Source organism: Rhipicephalus sanguineus, chromosome 9 (assembly GCF_013339695.2).
Source record: "Rhipicephalus sanguineus isolate Rsan-2018 chromosome 9, BIME_Rsan_1.4, whole genome shotgun sequence".
Taxonomy (NCBI): Eukaryota; Metazoa; Arthropoda; class Arachnida; order Ixodida; family Ixodidae; genus Rhipicephalus; species Rhipicephalus sanguineus.
Genome location: NC_051184.2, coordinates 20,828,513 through 20,844,077, shown reverse-complemented (window position 1 = coordinate 20,844,077; position 15,565 = coordinate 20,828,513). Strand labels below are relative to the sequence as shown.

Sequence of the window (15,565 nt, the reverse complement as noted above, 5' to 3'; positions counted from 1 at the left end):
CGGAAGAAAACCGCAAGAACTTGCTGCCAATAATAGAAACAATCCTTTTCTGTGGCAGGCAAGAAGTACCGCTTCGCGGCACAGACGACTCTGGTCCGATAAATATGTCTGAAGTGCTGCCATTGAAAAATGATGGAAATTTCCGCGCACTGCTTAGGATGAGAGCAAAATGTGGAGATGCCGCCTTGAGAGCTCACATGGAAACATCTCCGGCGAATGCGCTGTACACGAGCCCAAAAATTCAAAATGAGTTGATCACCCTCTGTGGTAAAATCATACAAAGAAAGATAGTTGAAAACGTCAACTCAGGTTCGTGTTTTTCAGTTCTAGCTGACGAGGCCACTGATATATCTCGCACCGCCCACATTTCCCTATGTGTAAGGTACGTTGGACACGACACGTCGGGAGTGCCCATACTTAAAGAAGATTTTGTAGATTTCGTTCCCGTGTACGATCTCACTGGCAAGGCGCTGGCGAGCACAATCCTGAACAGCCTTAGAGGTCATGGCTTTGACCTGAACCTACTTTGCGGGCAAGGATACGACGGCGCGGCATCAATGAGCGGCCACCTTAACGGTGTTCAAGCCTTCATTCGTCAAACAGCGCCCAAAGCGTTGTACGTGCATTGTAGCGCCCACTCGTTGAACCTTGCTCTGCTTCACGCATGCAAACTCCCCAGCATCCGCAACTGTTTGGGAACTGTATCCTCAACCTGTACGTTTGTGAGAGCTTCGCCACAGAGGACGAACCAACTGCGAGACAAAGTAGAAGATTTAACACAAGAAAAAAGAAAATCAGTTCTCTCCTTTTGCCAAACAAGGTGGGTAGAGAGTCACGATGCACTTCAGCGTTTCCTTGAACTGTACGTGCCTATTGTACAATTCCTCGAATATTTGGAAGAAGAGGCCGCGTCATCTGATACTTCATCAAAAGCTTCTCAACTGCTCAATGCCATTACGAAGCCCGAGTTTGTCGTTTCGCTTCAGATCTGTAGCGACCTCTTCTCTTTGACACTGCCACTTTGCAAGTTTCTTCAAAAAATTGACTGTGACTTGGCTCAAGCGTGCGATCACGTAAAGAATGTTATAGACGTTCTTTCCACAAAAAGGGCTAGTGCGGAAACGGAATTTAATAAGATTTTTCTGAAGTCGCTCTCTTTGCTGAAGATCACAAATGTTGAGATGGCCCTACCACGCATCACTGGAAGGCAGATGCAAAGAAGCAACGTACCTTCTGCTACTCCCGAAGAGTACTACCGGAGGAATGTGTATTTGCCTTTGCTGGCTGACTTCGAAAATCAATTAAGAGACCGGTTCGATGCCCATAAGAAGGTCGTGGTTGGCCTTAACATGCTGCTGCCGAAATTCTGCGCATCGGCTAGCCTTTCTGATATTGATGATGCAGTGCAGTTTTACCTTGGCGACATTCCTTCCGCTAATGTCATCGAAGCAGAGTTCACACTGTGGGTGAACAAATGCTGCCAGATCGAAGAAAAGAATCGCCCAGCTTGTGCTTTACAGGCCTTAGAGATGTGCAACCGCGACTTTTTTCCGAACATCCACAGCCTACTTTCTATCCTGGCGACTTTACCCGTGTCGACGTCGACCCCGGAACGGACTTTTTCCACACTGAGAAGGCTGAAGAGCTACCTTCGAAATCATATGAACAACGACAGATTGACCGGACTAGCACTGCTCAGCATCCATCGAGAACTTCAAGTGACCCCAGAACAAGTCCTCACAGAATTTTGCAAGTTGCCGAGAAGGAAAAAACTTCCTCGTTTAAACTTCCCTCTATGTTTCAAGAGTCGATTAAAGCTAAACCCAGCTAGCCCAAGCTTCAACCCTTCTATTCTTTCGCAATTACGAGGAAACTATCCAGCAAGCAGAATGTGCGAACGGTAACAAGAAGATCGGAATGTCGGGCGACTTGTTTGTTTGCTTGCATACATACTGTCACGGACTGCCATTTTTGCGACCCGGCGTAACGGCAAATTAACGGGCGCCGCACTCCCCCGCTGACCGGTGGAACCGTTCGCCTCATGAAAAGACTGGTCTTTAGTGCAGGGAAGTACTGAATGGGGTGTTCTTCTTCAAACGTTAGTCGCCGATGTTTGATCCTTTGTACCTACGGCGGCGTCGGCAGGGTCGTCAAAGGCCGCGATGCACCCCGAACCAGCTGTAGACTGCAAGACGCACCGGCTGAAACCAAGGAAACTGACCATTCCCACGGGCAAAACTGCTTGTGGACAAGCCGTATGAGAGAACCCCAACAGGTTGTCACTCTCGCTCAGTTGAGGACCCTCTCCTAATTAAAAAGGGACGCGGTCAATATATTTTTAGGGTGGAGTTTCTAACAATGAAACGTGCATGATTGGACCCATGTAGAGGTCTCTTTTCCCCCAGGACGAGAATGAGGGGACACGGAGGTCGATTTAAGCGCAGGATTTCGCCTTGCTAAGCAGTCTAGTTGCTGACCAACATGGTGTAGAAGGAGATCAAGAAGTATCCCTTAAGTGGTTGTGGCTCCGTATCGGCTGGCCACCTAAACTTAGCCATTCGTCTAGTTGTGACGCGAAATTAACGTCTGTAACGTAGGCATCGGTACTTGAATCTCGAGTAAGTTCAACCTGCCCGAGATCGGCTTCAAGCACTAGCCTACCGGAAACACCAGCGCTGCAACACCGCCGACATCGCAGTTGTGCCAGAACTCTCTCTGACTTCTTGCATCCGATCGTCGTGGACTCAACGCTGCCGGTCATCACAGGTATCCCTTCACCTGTTTATACCTTCGGACTTTCTCATCTGTAGTTTTATTGTTGGTTAGTTTTGTGTAGTTTGTAATACTTCTCTCTTGTAAGCTGATTTATTGATTTTATATGTATTTTGTTAGTTGGTATTAAGTGTTGTACTAGATTCCTCGTGCTGCAATATCACTAGAGTTTTGTTTTTCCCCACACACGTCTCTGATCTCTTCACTGTCTCTGCTTACGTACGGAACGACCTAACCTGCTGCCATTCCCGTCGCCGACTTCGCGCTGGCGACGCTAGAGTGGCAGCTTGTAACACATACATACCGTTTTTGTACCGTGGTTACATTGTGTTACTTCATCAGGAGCCGTTGGTCGCGGTGTCCCCGGCTTTGGTGGTGCTATTGTCCAAACTTATTTCTTGCTTTAACCAGAATTTGAGGTTGACATACCAATTTCTTTATTTGGGTACAAATAATTGAAAAGTACCATCGAATTATTACAAGTAAGCGATGTACTTGATTTATTCACAAAAATAAGCCAGTATAAATCTTAAAAAATGGCAGCCGTTCTACACGCAAACCCCCCCCGAAAAAAATTCCTGGGTACGGCCCTGATGCTAGCGAGATTTGAAAGCACTTCAAATAAATTTAGCAACGATTCTACCAACCAATAAATGGTCTTTCTGACACAGATGAAGGCAATAAATTGGTCAGTCCCTGTTACCTGTAGCGTAAAGTGGAGACTAACATGTTTCAAGTCGCTCAATCGCTGATTCAACCAACTTTTACAAAAGATGAATAGCCACAACACGAGTGAAAGCAGAATACAATAGATGATGATTCACATTTCTATAGATTTTTTCTCGCCCATTAATCCTTTCAAGACCGAAAGAGGAAAAATGTGCCTAAATTACCAAAAAATGTTTTTCATTCAATTTGTAGAGCTTTTTTTTTCTTAATAAAGTGGTACCATTTCTTCAATTCACTGGGGTTCCTTTATTTCACTAATCATGCAAAAAAAAGATAACTCGAAGGTGGCTTCACTGCATGGCTATACAATGAAAAAATGGCAATAAAATGAAAGCAGAGACACAAATGTCCCAACATGGACAAGTGCAGCCATCTAGCATCAAGAAACGTAAGTACGACCAGTTTAGTCCTCATTGGTTCCATGTGAGACCAACTTCTGCTGATGACAAGTGTAGTCATTATCGGTCATTTTGTTAGAAAATCTCATGACGACTATACTCGTCAACGGTCGCGAAAGGGTCAAAGGCCACTCGCAAAAAAATTTTAGACAACATAAAGAGTACAGCACAGATATGGAGCCTTCATGAAAAATTTTACTTTTGAACTACGAGTGGAAGCATTCCAAAAAGCTCCCAGAATTGGCACTTTTTGATGCCAAAACTAAAGATAAACGTCTCGATTACCAGTCACCGGAAGTAGTGCAGGAAAAGTATGTGACCGCAAATGTACGGCTTCTAGGCAATAGCCTCTGAGATGAGAGTGTGCTGAAACATCTTGGAGGCACCATGCCTGGACTTGCATCATAGCGACAAAAACCAGGTGCCTGCATTGTCTGCTCAGGTGCTGTTTGAAGGCCTATAACAAAAAAAAAAGCTATCGCTACTGGCTCTGCGGTCTTTCCAAGATCCTTTCATTGGTATATACTAATCATTCATAATGAAATTAGGCAAACTAAATTTTCATTGAAATAGGCCTTTAAAGGGACACTAAAGTGAAACAATAAATTAGTTTATACTGATCACTTAAACTCTTAACCCTGTAATGCCCACTGTATCATATTTGATACATTAAATTTAATGCCTCAAAAGAGGTAAAAAGCCCGCCAAAGCTTCATAGAAAAGCCATTATTGGATATTTAACATGTTATGATTAACTAACACTGCGTTATTCATTTAATTTAATTAATTAATTAATTATAATTAGCAGTAATCAAGTTATGTTCGAAATAAAATTTCACCTTTTTTTTTTCCTAAAATGAACTCTACATGAAGAGTATATATGGTGAGTGTTTTCTCACAATTTTTCTCAAGGCAGAACGCCTTTTGGGCATTACAGGGTTAAAGCTATAGAGTCATTAATGTCACCCTCATAGGTTTATTAACAGATGCTATTCCCTCATAACACAGGTGGAGGCTGAGGCCACGCATCGGGCCATCGTGCTGGCCAACCAGGTGAACTGCCCGCTGTACGTGGTGCACGTCATGAGCAAGAGCGCCGCTGAGATGATTCTGCGAAAGCGCGCCCAAGGCTGCGTCGTGTTCGGCGAGCCCATCACAGCGGGTTTGGGCACTGATGGTACCCACTACTTCAATCGATGCTGGAAGCACGCAGCCGCGCACGTCCTGTCGCCCCCTCTGCGGCCTGACCCGTCCACTCGAGGATATCTCATGGACCTGCTTGCCAGGTAGCACTTCTATTTGATTGCACTCGTGCGTATAGGCGACACAAATCTTGCCCCAGTACCCGACACCTCCGCTTCATACTATCAAGCCCTCACACCGAGTAATATTAGTTTAAACTCTATTTAAAGGGACACTAAAGAGAAAAACTGTTTTTCTCATAGTATTAGTAAATTACTGTTTCACAATACCATAATCACCACGCTTGTCACGAGACTGTGCTCTGTAAGCAAGAAAATGCGCAAAAAGAAAATGCGGGTTCCTTGACGTTCCTGCACCAGTCGCCGTGACGTCGTAGATTGTGACAGCATTTACTAGGGCCTAAGTAGTTCCTTACCGATAAATGTGAAGTACATTGTCTTCTAAAGGAGTGAGAGGCTTAACGTATCAAGTTTGAGGAAATTTCGTTCAGGTACTCTTTGAAGAACTTTGGCTAAATCCCCCCGCGATACCAAGCTACTTCTGTATAAAACGTTGATTCGCCCTATTTTAGAATACGCATCTGTCGTTTGGTACCCTTATAAACAATGCGACCTAAAAATCCTTGATAGCGTTCAACGTAAAGCCATCCGCTTCATATGCTGCAATTACAGCCACAACTTCTCACCAACACAGGCTCTGCAATCACTGAACATTGTACCTTTGCACTCTCGTTATCGCATCGAATCTTTAAAACTATTATATACAGTCATCAACTCCTCTCCTAGTATCACTGGTGGTAATTACATCGCATTTATGGAAGAAACTTGCACCCGCAGCTCTCACATCCTGAACAAAAGCCTTTATTCGCTCGTACTAACACATTCAAATTTAGTTTTTTCCCACGTACAATAGACCTATGTGCCTACCGGGCAGTATTCGTTCACTACCTTTACAAGATTTCATTGATGCCACTATTACCCACTTAGAAAATAGGTAAATATCTAGTTTGTAATATGCAAAGTGACGTTTTCTTATGTATTGCCATATGGGTATTTCAGTTTTATTGCTGTTGTTTTTTGCTCTGTTTGTATTAGTTTTGTATAACTCACACTCCTGCTATAGCCCTGCATTAGGGCTGCAGTATATTCAAATAAACAAATAAAATAAACCAATGTAGCCAAAATAAAAAATAACACTTTGAAATCCATGACATCACCGTCGGAGATTTCGAGAGGAAGTTTATAAACGCTGATACTTTTGACATTGATTTTCTAATCTATTAATAAACCTATGGTGGGGATATTACCGACACTAGAGTTTTCAGGGTATAATTTATGAGTCTAAACTAATTTATTCTTTCACTTTAGTGTTCCTTTAAACAGCAACAAAGGAATAGGGATGTGACATTACAACAGGAGAAATTTATAAATTGTGCATCAATTACTGCAGTAAGGCGACATTTCATTCGTCCTTCTTTGTGTCTTAGTGGAGAGCTGCAGACGACCGGTTCCGACCACTGCACTTTCACGACTACCCAGAAGTCGATTGGTCAGGATGACTTCACCCGCATTCCAAATGGAGTGAATGGCGTTGAAGAACGAATGGGTGTTGTCTGGGAGAACGGAGTGGTAAGATTTTTTTCTTCTTTACGTTTGTAGATTGGCACCCCCGCCCCCTCCTAATGTTTGGGCGCTCATGAAACCCTTCTAGTTCCTTTGTATTGAGAGAATTTCGTGCTGGATGTCACCTGGTCACCCTTTGCCAGGGAGGTTAATGAAGCGTGAACTTGGTACAGGAATTTTCCTTCCCATGACGGCCGAAAGAAGTAATGTTGTTTTCACAGTATTTGAGATAGAATTTCATTTCTTTTTTTTTTTTTGCCGCAATTACAATCTCATCATAACTGCAATAAGCACAGCTAAAATCAAGAGCCTTACATTGCCATGCCACAAAAGCACTCAGGTCATAACACGACTGCCGACGTAAAGCGTTGTCATAGAGTAAATTTTACTTTTCAGAAAACTAGGAATTCTTTTTTGAAGTGAAATTTGTGCATGTGCATATAAACCTAAGAATGCATCAAGGAGCCTGGCTTCTGTCAAAAGCTCGTTTGTTGCCATGTGATACGAGCACACTTGAGGTTGAGCTTCTTTATGAAATGTCGCTTATCTCAAAGAAGATAAAGGAGATACTTCAAGGACGATGGTAGATAGGAAAGATGTGGGCATGGCACAATGCTAAAGTGCATCTTGTGCTCACCTGTGGAATTTATAATGACAGTTTCGACAAAAACCTTTCTTTTGCTTAAAGAAAACCTCGAGCTGCATCAGGAATATAGGAAGTGCATTAAACCTGCATATGCACAGTAACATGTATGGCATGGCAGTACCTCATTCCAAAATCTCAAAGAATTCTTGTCACATTGGGTCAAGGTGCTAAGTGCGTGCAGCAACACGGCGATGTCGAAAAGAAGCCATCTGTTGTGCCTATCATGTAGATGAGAAAGGACCGGCTAGTCCAGTTACTTGAGTTCCATCATACTGAACTTCCAACTGATTCCAAGCGAGTTGCGAAAAAATCTGCCGTTAAATGCATTTAAAAACCAGCACTGCAGGCTTTCAGAAAAAACTTTGAGTCTGTCATTAATTTGTTTAAAAATATTTGCATTGCTTATTTCAGAACACTGGGAAGCTGGATCCCTGCAAATTCGTGGCTGTCACAAGTGCCAATGCAGCCAAGATCTTGAACATCTATCCACGAAAGGCAAGTAAAACACAAAAATGTGCACAGCCATATGGAAGTCGCGACTGAGCTGTTTGGCTTGCGGTAAATGCCCTTCTTTCAATTTGCACAGTTGAAATAGACTTACAATTAGGGGTGTGCGAACATTCGAGTTTCGAATTCGAATTGAATAATACCTAATCGAGTAATTCGATTCAACTTTCGAATACCTAATATTCGAAGTTTTGAATAATTCGACAGGACAAATATTTAAACGTGACGAAGGATAATGGTTAGGGCTGTGCGAATATTCGAAATTTCGAATATTTTTCGAATAGTGTTTGCTATTCTATTCAATTCGCACTGGAAATTTACTATTCGAACTATTCGAACTTTCAAAAAAAAAAAAAATACAGTCAACGTCCGATTGAAAGTGACCCCTTCAGATTTTCGATATGCTTCACCTCATTATATTCTCGTATTGAGGCAAAGCTGCCTTTCAAGCTCCGTTACGGTCGAACTTTGCCAAGAGACAGTCAACGTCCGATTGGAAGTGGTCCCTAGATTTTCAATATTCTTCACCTCATCACACCCCGGTATTGTGGCAAAGCTGCCGTTCAAGCTCCGTTACGGTCGAACTTTGCCAAGAGACAGTCCACGTCAGATTGGAAGTGGTCCCTAGATTTTTAATGTTCTTCACCTCATCACACCCCGGTATTGCGGCAAAGCTGCCTTTCAAGCTCTGCTACGGTCGCAACTCAAGAAAACGCTGGTTCCAACATGGAGATGAAAGATGTAGCAGAGGTGGCTCAATTAATGTTGTTTTGGACTTGAAATTTGGGCAAGAAGTCCGAAAAATCGAAAGCCGAAGCTTTTTAGCATCCAAAATTTCAGATGTTCTTATCGACGTCTACGAGGCAGATTTGGAACTCCGGATTTCAAGCGAGCACACCTTTGTCCGCCACATCAGTTGGGCTTCCACAGAAGTTGAAAGAGGAGAGGCTGAGGAAATGGCATCTTTGCCTATCACGTGTAAAGTGTTGCCGGCAACACTTTGGTTGCACCAAATCATGTACATAAGTAGAATTCGGCCTCTACATTGCCTCATTCTTGATAAGAAAACTATGAAACACCACCCCGCCAGTGCTTCATCAACCTAGCAAAAAGAAACACTTTCATGTTGCTATCTCATAAAAATATGCTTTGGAATCCTGTCTAACTGCAATGTCGCTTCGAAGTATTCGAAAAGTATTCTAGAAATATTCGAGAAATATTCGAAACATATTCGATTCGATTCGCACTCACACTTCAATATTCGAATTCGCTTCGCACCCGAAATTTTACTATTTAAACAGCTCTAATAATGGTGCAACTTGGTTAAGGTAAATTGGCTAAAAGTAACACTAACGTCGTTACAGTTGGCCTTTCGTTTAAACTTTGACTGATATCCTGGTTCAAAGGCGAGCGCATGTTTATTTTAAAGGAGATCATGTCATTTCAGCACGTAAAAAACACACACAGGAATAATGTCAAGCCCGTCACAACTTCGCTTCCGAAACGAAAGCACGGACTTCTTGCGTACTTCGGTCGCGTATGCCACAAACGCCGTAAAAAGTCTCAACTTTGGCTCGTGAAACCTTCGGTGAATGGCTTCAAATGCGAAAATTTGTTCACGCTGCGTTGCTACTGCACCGCACCACTCGTTCAGAAACTCCCATCGTTCCGGTGCGCAGTTAAAACGCTGCTGTGAATATACGCCCGAAGATTTTTGGGCCCGGAGCACTCATGACGATGAAGCACAGCATTACCATTGTTCTTTCTTTCAATTTTCACTAAAATCTTTGGTATTTGATATTCCATTCAATATTCAGTATTTTCGGCCACTATTTGGCACTATTCTATTTGAGATGAAATTTCACTATTCGCACACCCCTACTTACAATGTTAGCAAAACCCTCACTGTAGATTAGCTTAATTAGGTACTACCAAGGCTGCCGTTGTACTATGGTGCTTGCCATAGTAAAGGTATCTGGATTCATTTTAATCACCTCAAATTTTTTTACCTTTCACTTAATCTAATTAACAATTTTGCATTCTGCCTCCATCAGAATCCATCCAAAGTAGCCATAAATCAAACATACATGAACTATTTCACATTAGAAGTTGCACACAACTTGGTGTGCAACTTTCACAAAAGAAAAAGCTTTTGCAATGCATTTCTTCAACATGCTTCAAAGATGCCTAAACCCGGAAGGCCTTCATATTTTTTGTTTGAATAACACATGAACTTATTCACATTTCTTATCGGAAGAATGCTCATTTAATCTTTTAGTGCTCTACCCTGTAAATAAGGTACTCGTCCAAATAACTTGAATTCAGACCTGAGACCACAATGTCGGTTTCATTTCTAGACCTTGTCGCTGTCTTTTTCCTTAAAAGTAAGCTTAAACAGTGTGACTATATACTACATACGATGATGTAATTGAAGCAATAACAGATCACTAGTGCACCCTTACTTCTTTGTCATTTAATTTTGCTGCTTCAGCTTACTTTAAACACTAATCAACTGGCCCGCCTTTTAACATGCCTTCTCTTTGACTCCCTCTACCTTGCAGGGCAGAATCCAGGCTGGTTCAGATGCAGACGTCGTGATCTGGGACCCCGAGAAGGAGCGTGTTTTCTCGGCCCAGACGCATCAGTCCGCAAGCGACTTTAACATTTTCGAGGGCTTCCGTTGCCGAGGCGCTCCGGTCTACGTCATTTCCCAGGGACGGGTCGTCGTCGAAAACGGAGAGGTGCATGCCTCAAAGGGCGTTGGCAAGTTCATTCCTATGGCGCCAAACTGCAGCTACGTCTACTCAGCAGTTCGCCAGAGGGAGGTAAGTGGTGACCTCTTGACCTCGTTAACCATAGAGTTTCGTACAATAACCTAGAGAGGAAACTGGCGCTGCGATCGTTCAACCACCATGGAAATAATGGGAAGTACAGGCTTCGGATTGGATTTTATTAGCTAGCGAACTGTCTACGGATCTTTTTCTACAGTTTCAGTTTTGTTCTTTGCGAGGTGTGGGCAGTGGGGTGTGTTGCAAAGCACTCAAGCAGTGCCTTTGTTGTTCAAAGAGGCTGAAGACTGCTAGGTTTCTTGCTTTGCGGCCACGTTGCAGCATTACAGGTTGTATTTGATAGTTTTAGCAAAGCATCGTGCACTCACCACTGCGCATAGATGTAGCGTCCCATGCCAGTGCAGGAAATTGCATAGAGTTCACGTTTTGTGATAAGTGCTACTTGTCAAGACTCTTTCAAATTGACTGCAAAACGACGGTGAAGCTAAGTAGACGCACCGTCATGCTCTTCTGACTCGACATCACAACCGAGAAATGCGTTGGGGGCAGGCCACTTGGACAGACGCATCTGGCATCGCAGCAGATGATATGTTAAGTGGTTCTCACTCAATACAGTACTGTTATTTCTATAAATAGATAATGCGTACTTTCGAGGGAAAGACAAGCGCGTTTGTTTTAAGTGCTGTAAAGAAAATAATTCATCATATTGTGATGCCAAATCTGCAACACAATTGCGGAGTAATGCATACCCTGGTGGTTGAATTTGTTCAGGTTTCAGTTCCATCTCATGGTAGCGCGAACTTTTTGCAATGAGTTTTATGCACAAAAGAATGAAGCAAGTTTTAATTGGAAAAGATTTCATATCGCTTTGTTTTACACTCGGCAAGCAAGTGTCAATCTTAAGAACCTAATCCATCCGAAGCAAATCCGAAGTCCTATATGTACTTCCCATCATTCCCACGGTGGTTGAAGCGCTGCTCAAGGAGCCCGCATAGACACTAGCGCCAGGTTCCCCTCTAGGTATTACTGTAAGAAACTCTATGTCGTAAACTTATTGAGAGTTTGAACGATGTAACAGCGCTACAACAAGATGAAGACGAGAGATAAAATTTGAAAGGACATGTTGTTGGGTTGGTTGGGATTCATTACACGGAGCAGCGCAACACGACAGGGACCATCAGAGGAGACCCAGACACTGCCCTAGCTTTCAACTAAAAGCTTTAATTACGTGCATCACAAATAATTCTCAGTGGCAGATTGACCCGTGAGATTGTAGAAGCACATGAAATTGGAAAAAATGAAAGAAATGGGTGAGCGTTCCATATTTGGCCTTCTCAGATAAAGAAAAGAGGTTTCTAGATTCCTCACATTGAAAATGACAAGACACGTTCCTGATTGCAGTCATGAAAGGTGCGAGTTCTGTACACTATCTTTGTTTGTTGTTTACTTGGCTTTGTTATCGGTCCACTGCCTTAGCACGTGTGATCACAAAATAAGGCTTTTAGTTGAAAGTTAGCGCTGCGTTTGTGTCTTCTCTCTCGGTCCCTGTTGTGTCACGCTGCTCTTTGTAATGAAGACGTGAGGAGAAACACAGCATTGACTAACAACCATGGTTGTTAGTCAGCACTGTGTTTGTGTCCTCTCGTCTTCATCTTGTTCTAGCGCTGTTTCATTGTTAAAATTCAGTTTATACTAACCAGCACAATTCAAGACGTTAATGTTGCAGGCATCAATCAGGAAATGGGTACCATCAGCATAAATTAAAATGCAAATGAGGAAAAGTAATTGCGACACCTTTTCCTAATAACCACAATGAAGAGATATGTGTAATCATTTCCTAAACTGCTTTTAAGCACGGTGTAGACTAAATCAGATTATCATCGTTGAGAGAGGCCTTCTTCCTGCCGTGGACATAGAACTGGTCGATGACCTCTTAATTATGCTGTCTTACGTGAGCCGAGTGCATCTTTTTTTTTGTTTTTTCTGCTTCAATTCGGCCACAGTTACAAATGCAGGCAAAGCAACAAATGCAATAACGTAGCCTCACCACGTCTGATGTTTAGTAATGTGTTTATAAAACCTGCTCGATGGTCACCGAGTCTTTCTTCCACACTTCCAAGCTGTAATACCTGCCACAGTGGCCTAGTGGTTATAGTGCTTGATTGCTGACCCGAAGGTCTCAGGATCATATCCTAGCCGCAGTGGCCGCATTTCAATAGAGGCCCATGGACGTAGATTTAGGTGCACATTAAAGGACCCCAGGTGGTCATGGGCGTCGGCAGATGGGGGGGGGGTGCAAAAGGGGCACTTGACCCCCTCAAGCCACACTAGCACTTGCCCCCACCCAAGCTACACCAGCGCTCCCCCCCCCCACTTCCCCAGCCACGATGCAACACAGGTTTGCGGCCCCCCAAGACAAAGTCCTGCCAACACTCATGCAGGTGGTTGGAATTTCCCGAGCCTTCCGTCATAATGGTATTGTGGTTTTGGGACTTAAAACACCAACAATTATTGTTGCTATCCAAGCTCTAATGTAGGGGTGAGGGCTTGCCCGACAGGAATAAACACATGATCTTCCTCTGTCGTCTAAGGCAAAGTTTTTTTTTTTCCTTTCACACCACCGACACTGGCGTCCCTTGCAGGCTTCCATTCCGCGCAAGATCGATCGATCAGCCCCGCCACCAGAGCCAGAGACCGTCGAAGAGCCACCAGTGTCGCCCGCAAACGCTGCCCCTGCGACACAGTCGACCCCACCACCCGCACCATACTACAAGGAGCCTCTGTACCCGGCCACACCTCGCGAGTTCCACAGTCGGCCACTGACGCGTGGTGGCTGCCGCAACCTCCAGGACTCCACCTTTAGCCTCTCTGGTGAGTAGGTTGCCGTTGCCACACTCACCGGGCATCATAAAATGCCAACTCCGATGAAATTTTACTTTGGGTAAATTCATTACAAGCAGGGTTCTTCTCCCTGGAAACTTTTTTAGAAGTATGTCTCAACCAGTTAGGTTTGACAGTTTCAAATTTTCAAACTTCCCGTTTCTTCACACGCATACAAATTTCATTCTTAGGTTGCGCATTTCTGGGATCTCCGAAGCACATAGAAAACGGAAGCAAGGGGGGTGCTTGTGTTCTAGACGCTGGAGTTGGCGATATTTGAAACCACAAGGCCACTTGTTCAGACTCTTTTTTAAGCCAAGTTGTGGGAGGCATGGCTCGCTGCCATTGCGCGCTCACTTGTTAGTTATTGGTTCCTCAGGCATGCATTTCAAAAGGTTCAGTCGAAGCTGTGGGCAGTCTATCGAAAATGGAGGGCAGTGAACCAGAGTGGTGGGAAGTGGGGTGGTGGGTGGCATTTCCACCGCCACTCGCCCTGGTGAGAACCCTGATTACAAGTGAGCAGTGTATCTTGCGGAAGAAATCTTGGTGAGGACACAGGGTTAATAATGGTAGTCTTCCCTTTACCAGCTTTGGATAGCATCTAAGCAGATGACGTGTGGATCTGGTGTCGCTATGATGTATGACCCGGCAAACCGCTTCCAACATGCGTCACATCAAAAATGACCATTCCTGTGAGCTTTCTGCGACGTTTTCGCTCGTGTTTCAAACATAAAATTTTTCACGGAGGCTCCTACATATCTACACTATCCAAAGCTAAGCTTTTTATGCAGTCTAAAATACTGTTGCAATAGGGCTCTAACTGCTTAAAGGGGTACTGACACAAAATTTCGCAGCCGAGATAGCCTGCTGGATCGATTCCCGTGTACGTGCGTGTACCATCTGCAAAATATCGACAGCGAATAAAGCTTGGAAGGTATTTTATATCAATTTTTAAGTTCGCGAGAGCAATCCAGCATTATAGGCCGCACCTGGTGCATTCACACCCTCGGAGGTGACCCGAGGTGACCCCCCTACTTCCCCTACGTAACCGTTGCAGCCAGTACAAGTTATGATGACGTCGTAGCCGCCATTTCTGTTTTGACGCGCTTCCTGACGAATCGCTCCTCGCCAGTGGGTCAAATCTGAAGTGATTTGCCACGTCAAAAATTCCTTCCATCCCCGCCACAAGAAAATCGTCGCCATCAGACGACGATGAGCCCGACGACGACAGACCGCGCGGATATGCGTTCACTGTTCTGTGTGCTCACGTGACCGAGCGTTTCACTCGCTAGGTGGTGATAGTTGCACCCGGCGGCTTGTCGTTTTTGGAGCTCTGTCAAACCGAAACTGAGGCTGTGTCGGTAATGAGGAGCTTGTAATTAATTATCAGTCGCGCGCTGCAACAAACGATGTGCCGTGTTATTACTAACAGGCCCCCAGCAACACATTGCAGAAAAAAAACGCGGGGCAAGAATATTTGTGTCAGGACTCCTTTAAGAATGAGACATAAAAATGTCTAACGGAAACACTGATTTTTTATGGATGTGCAAAATGGCACTTGGATTTAAGATATACAATGTGAAAAGAAAATACATTTTCAGGGTTCTAGTATTAAATCCCTACATTTACCACTTGACAGGAGTTGGCCAGTAGAAAAATACCGTTTAAATGAATTCAAATTAACGGTTTTTTTTTTTTGCAATGTGACTGCGCAGACAAAAAAAAAAGGCTTAACGCTGTGCGATACATGTTGCTTAGCAGTGCCACTAAGCATGTTGCTGTGATTGTCCTCAGCAACCAAGTCTTAGGATTTTCTTTTTTCCTGGCTGGGGGGGGGGGGGGGAGTTAGCTCGATTTTTCAGTGGTGCTGTGATGCTACTGAGGACACCCCACACTGACTTCCTTAGGCTGTACTTGAACCGTGAGAAAACATCTTCAGCCTTGCAATTGAAGAAAACAACAAAATCAACAAGAAAACTGTTTGACAGTCATACGCAATGCACATTATGCAAATTAGGC

The 15,565-nt window shown here is 43.9% G+C and overlaps 1 protein-coding gene across 2 annotated transcripts in view; it reads left to right on the top strand.

Annotated features, from left to right (window-relative positions):
- Positions 1-15,565, top strand: part of LOC119404727 (dihydropyrimidinase) — a 55,595-nt gene that overhangs the window by 35,082 nt on the left and 4,948 nt on the right. For both annotated transcript variants that reach the window (XM_037671387.2, XM_037671386.2), the window contains exons 8-12: positions 4,908-5,185; positions 6,589-6,730; positions 7,782-7,865; positions 10,439-10,702; positions 13,309-13,537. In XM_037671387.2, the coding sequence (XP_037527315.1) occupies positions 4,908-5,185; positions 6,589-6,730; positions 7,782-7,865; positions 10,439-10,702; positions 13,309-13,537 (997 nt within the window). The remainder of the gene's footprint in view (positions 1-4,907; positions 5,186-6,588; positions 6,731-7,781; positions 7,866-10,438; positions 10,703-13,308; positions 13,538-15,565) is intronic.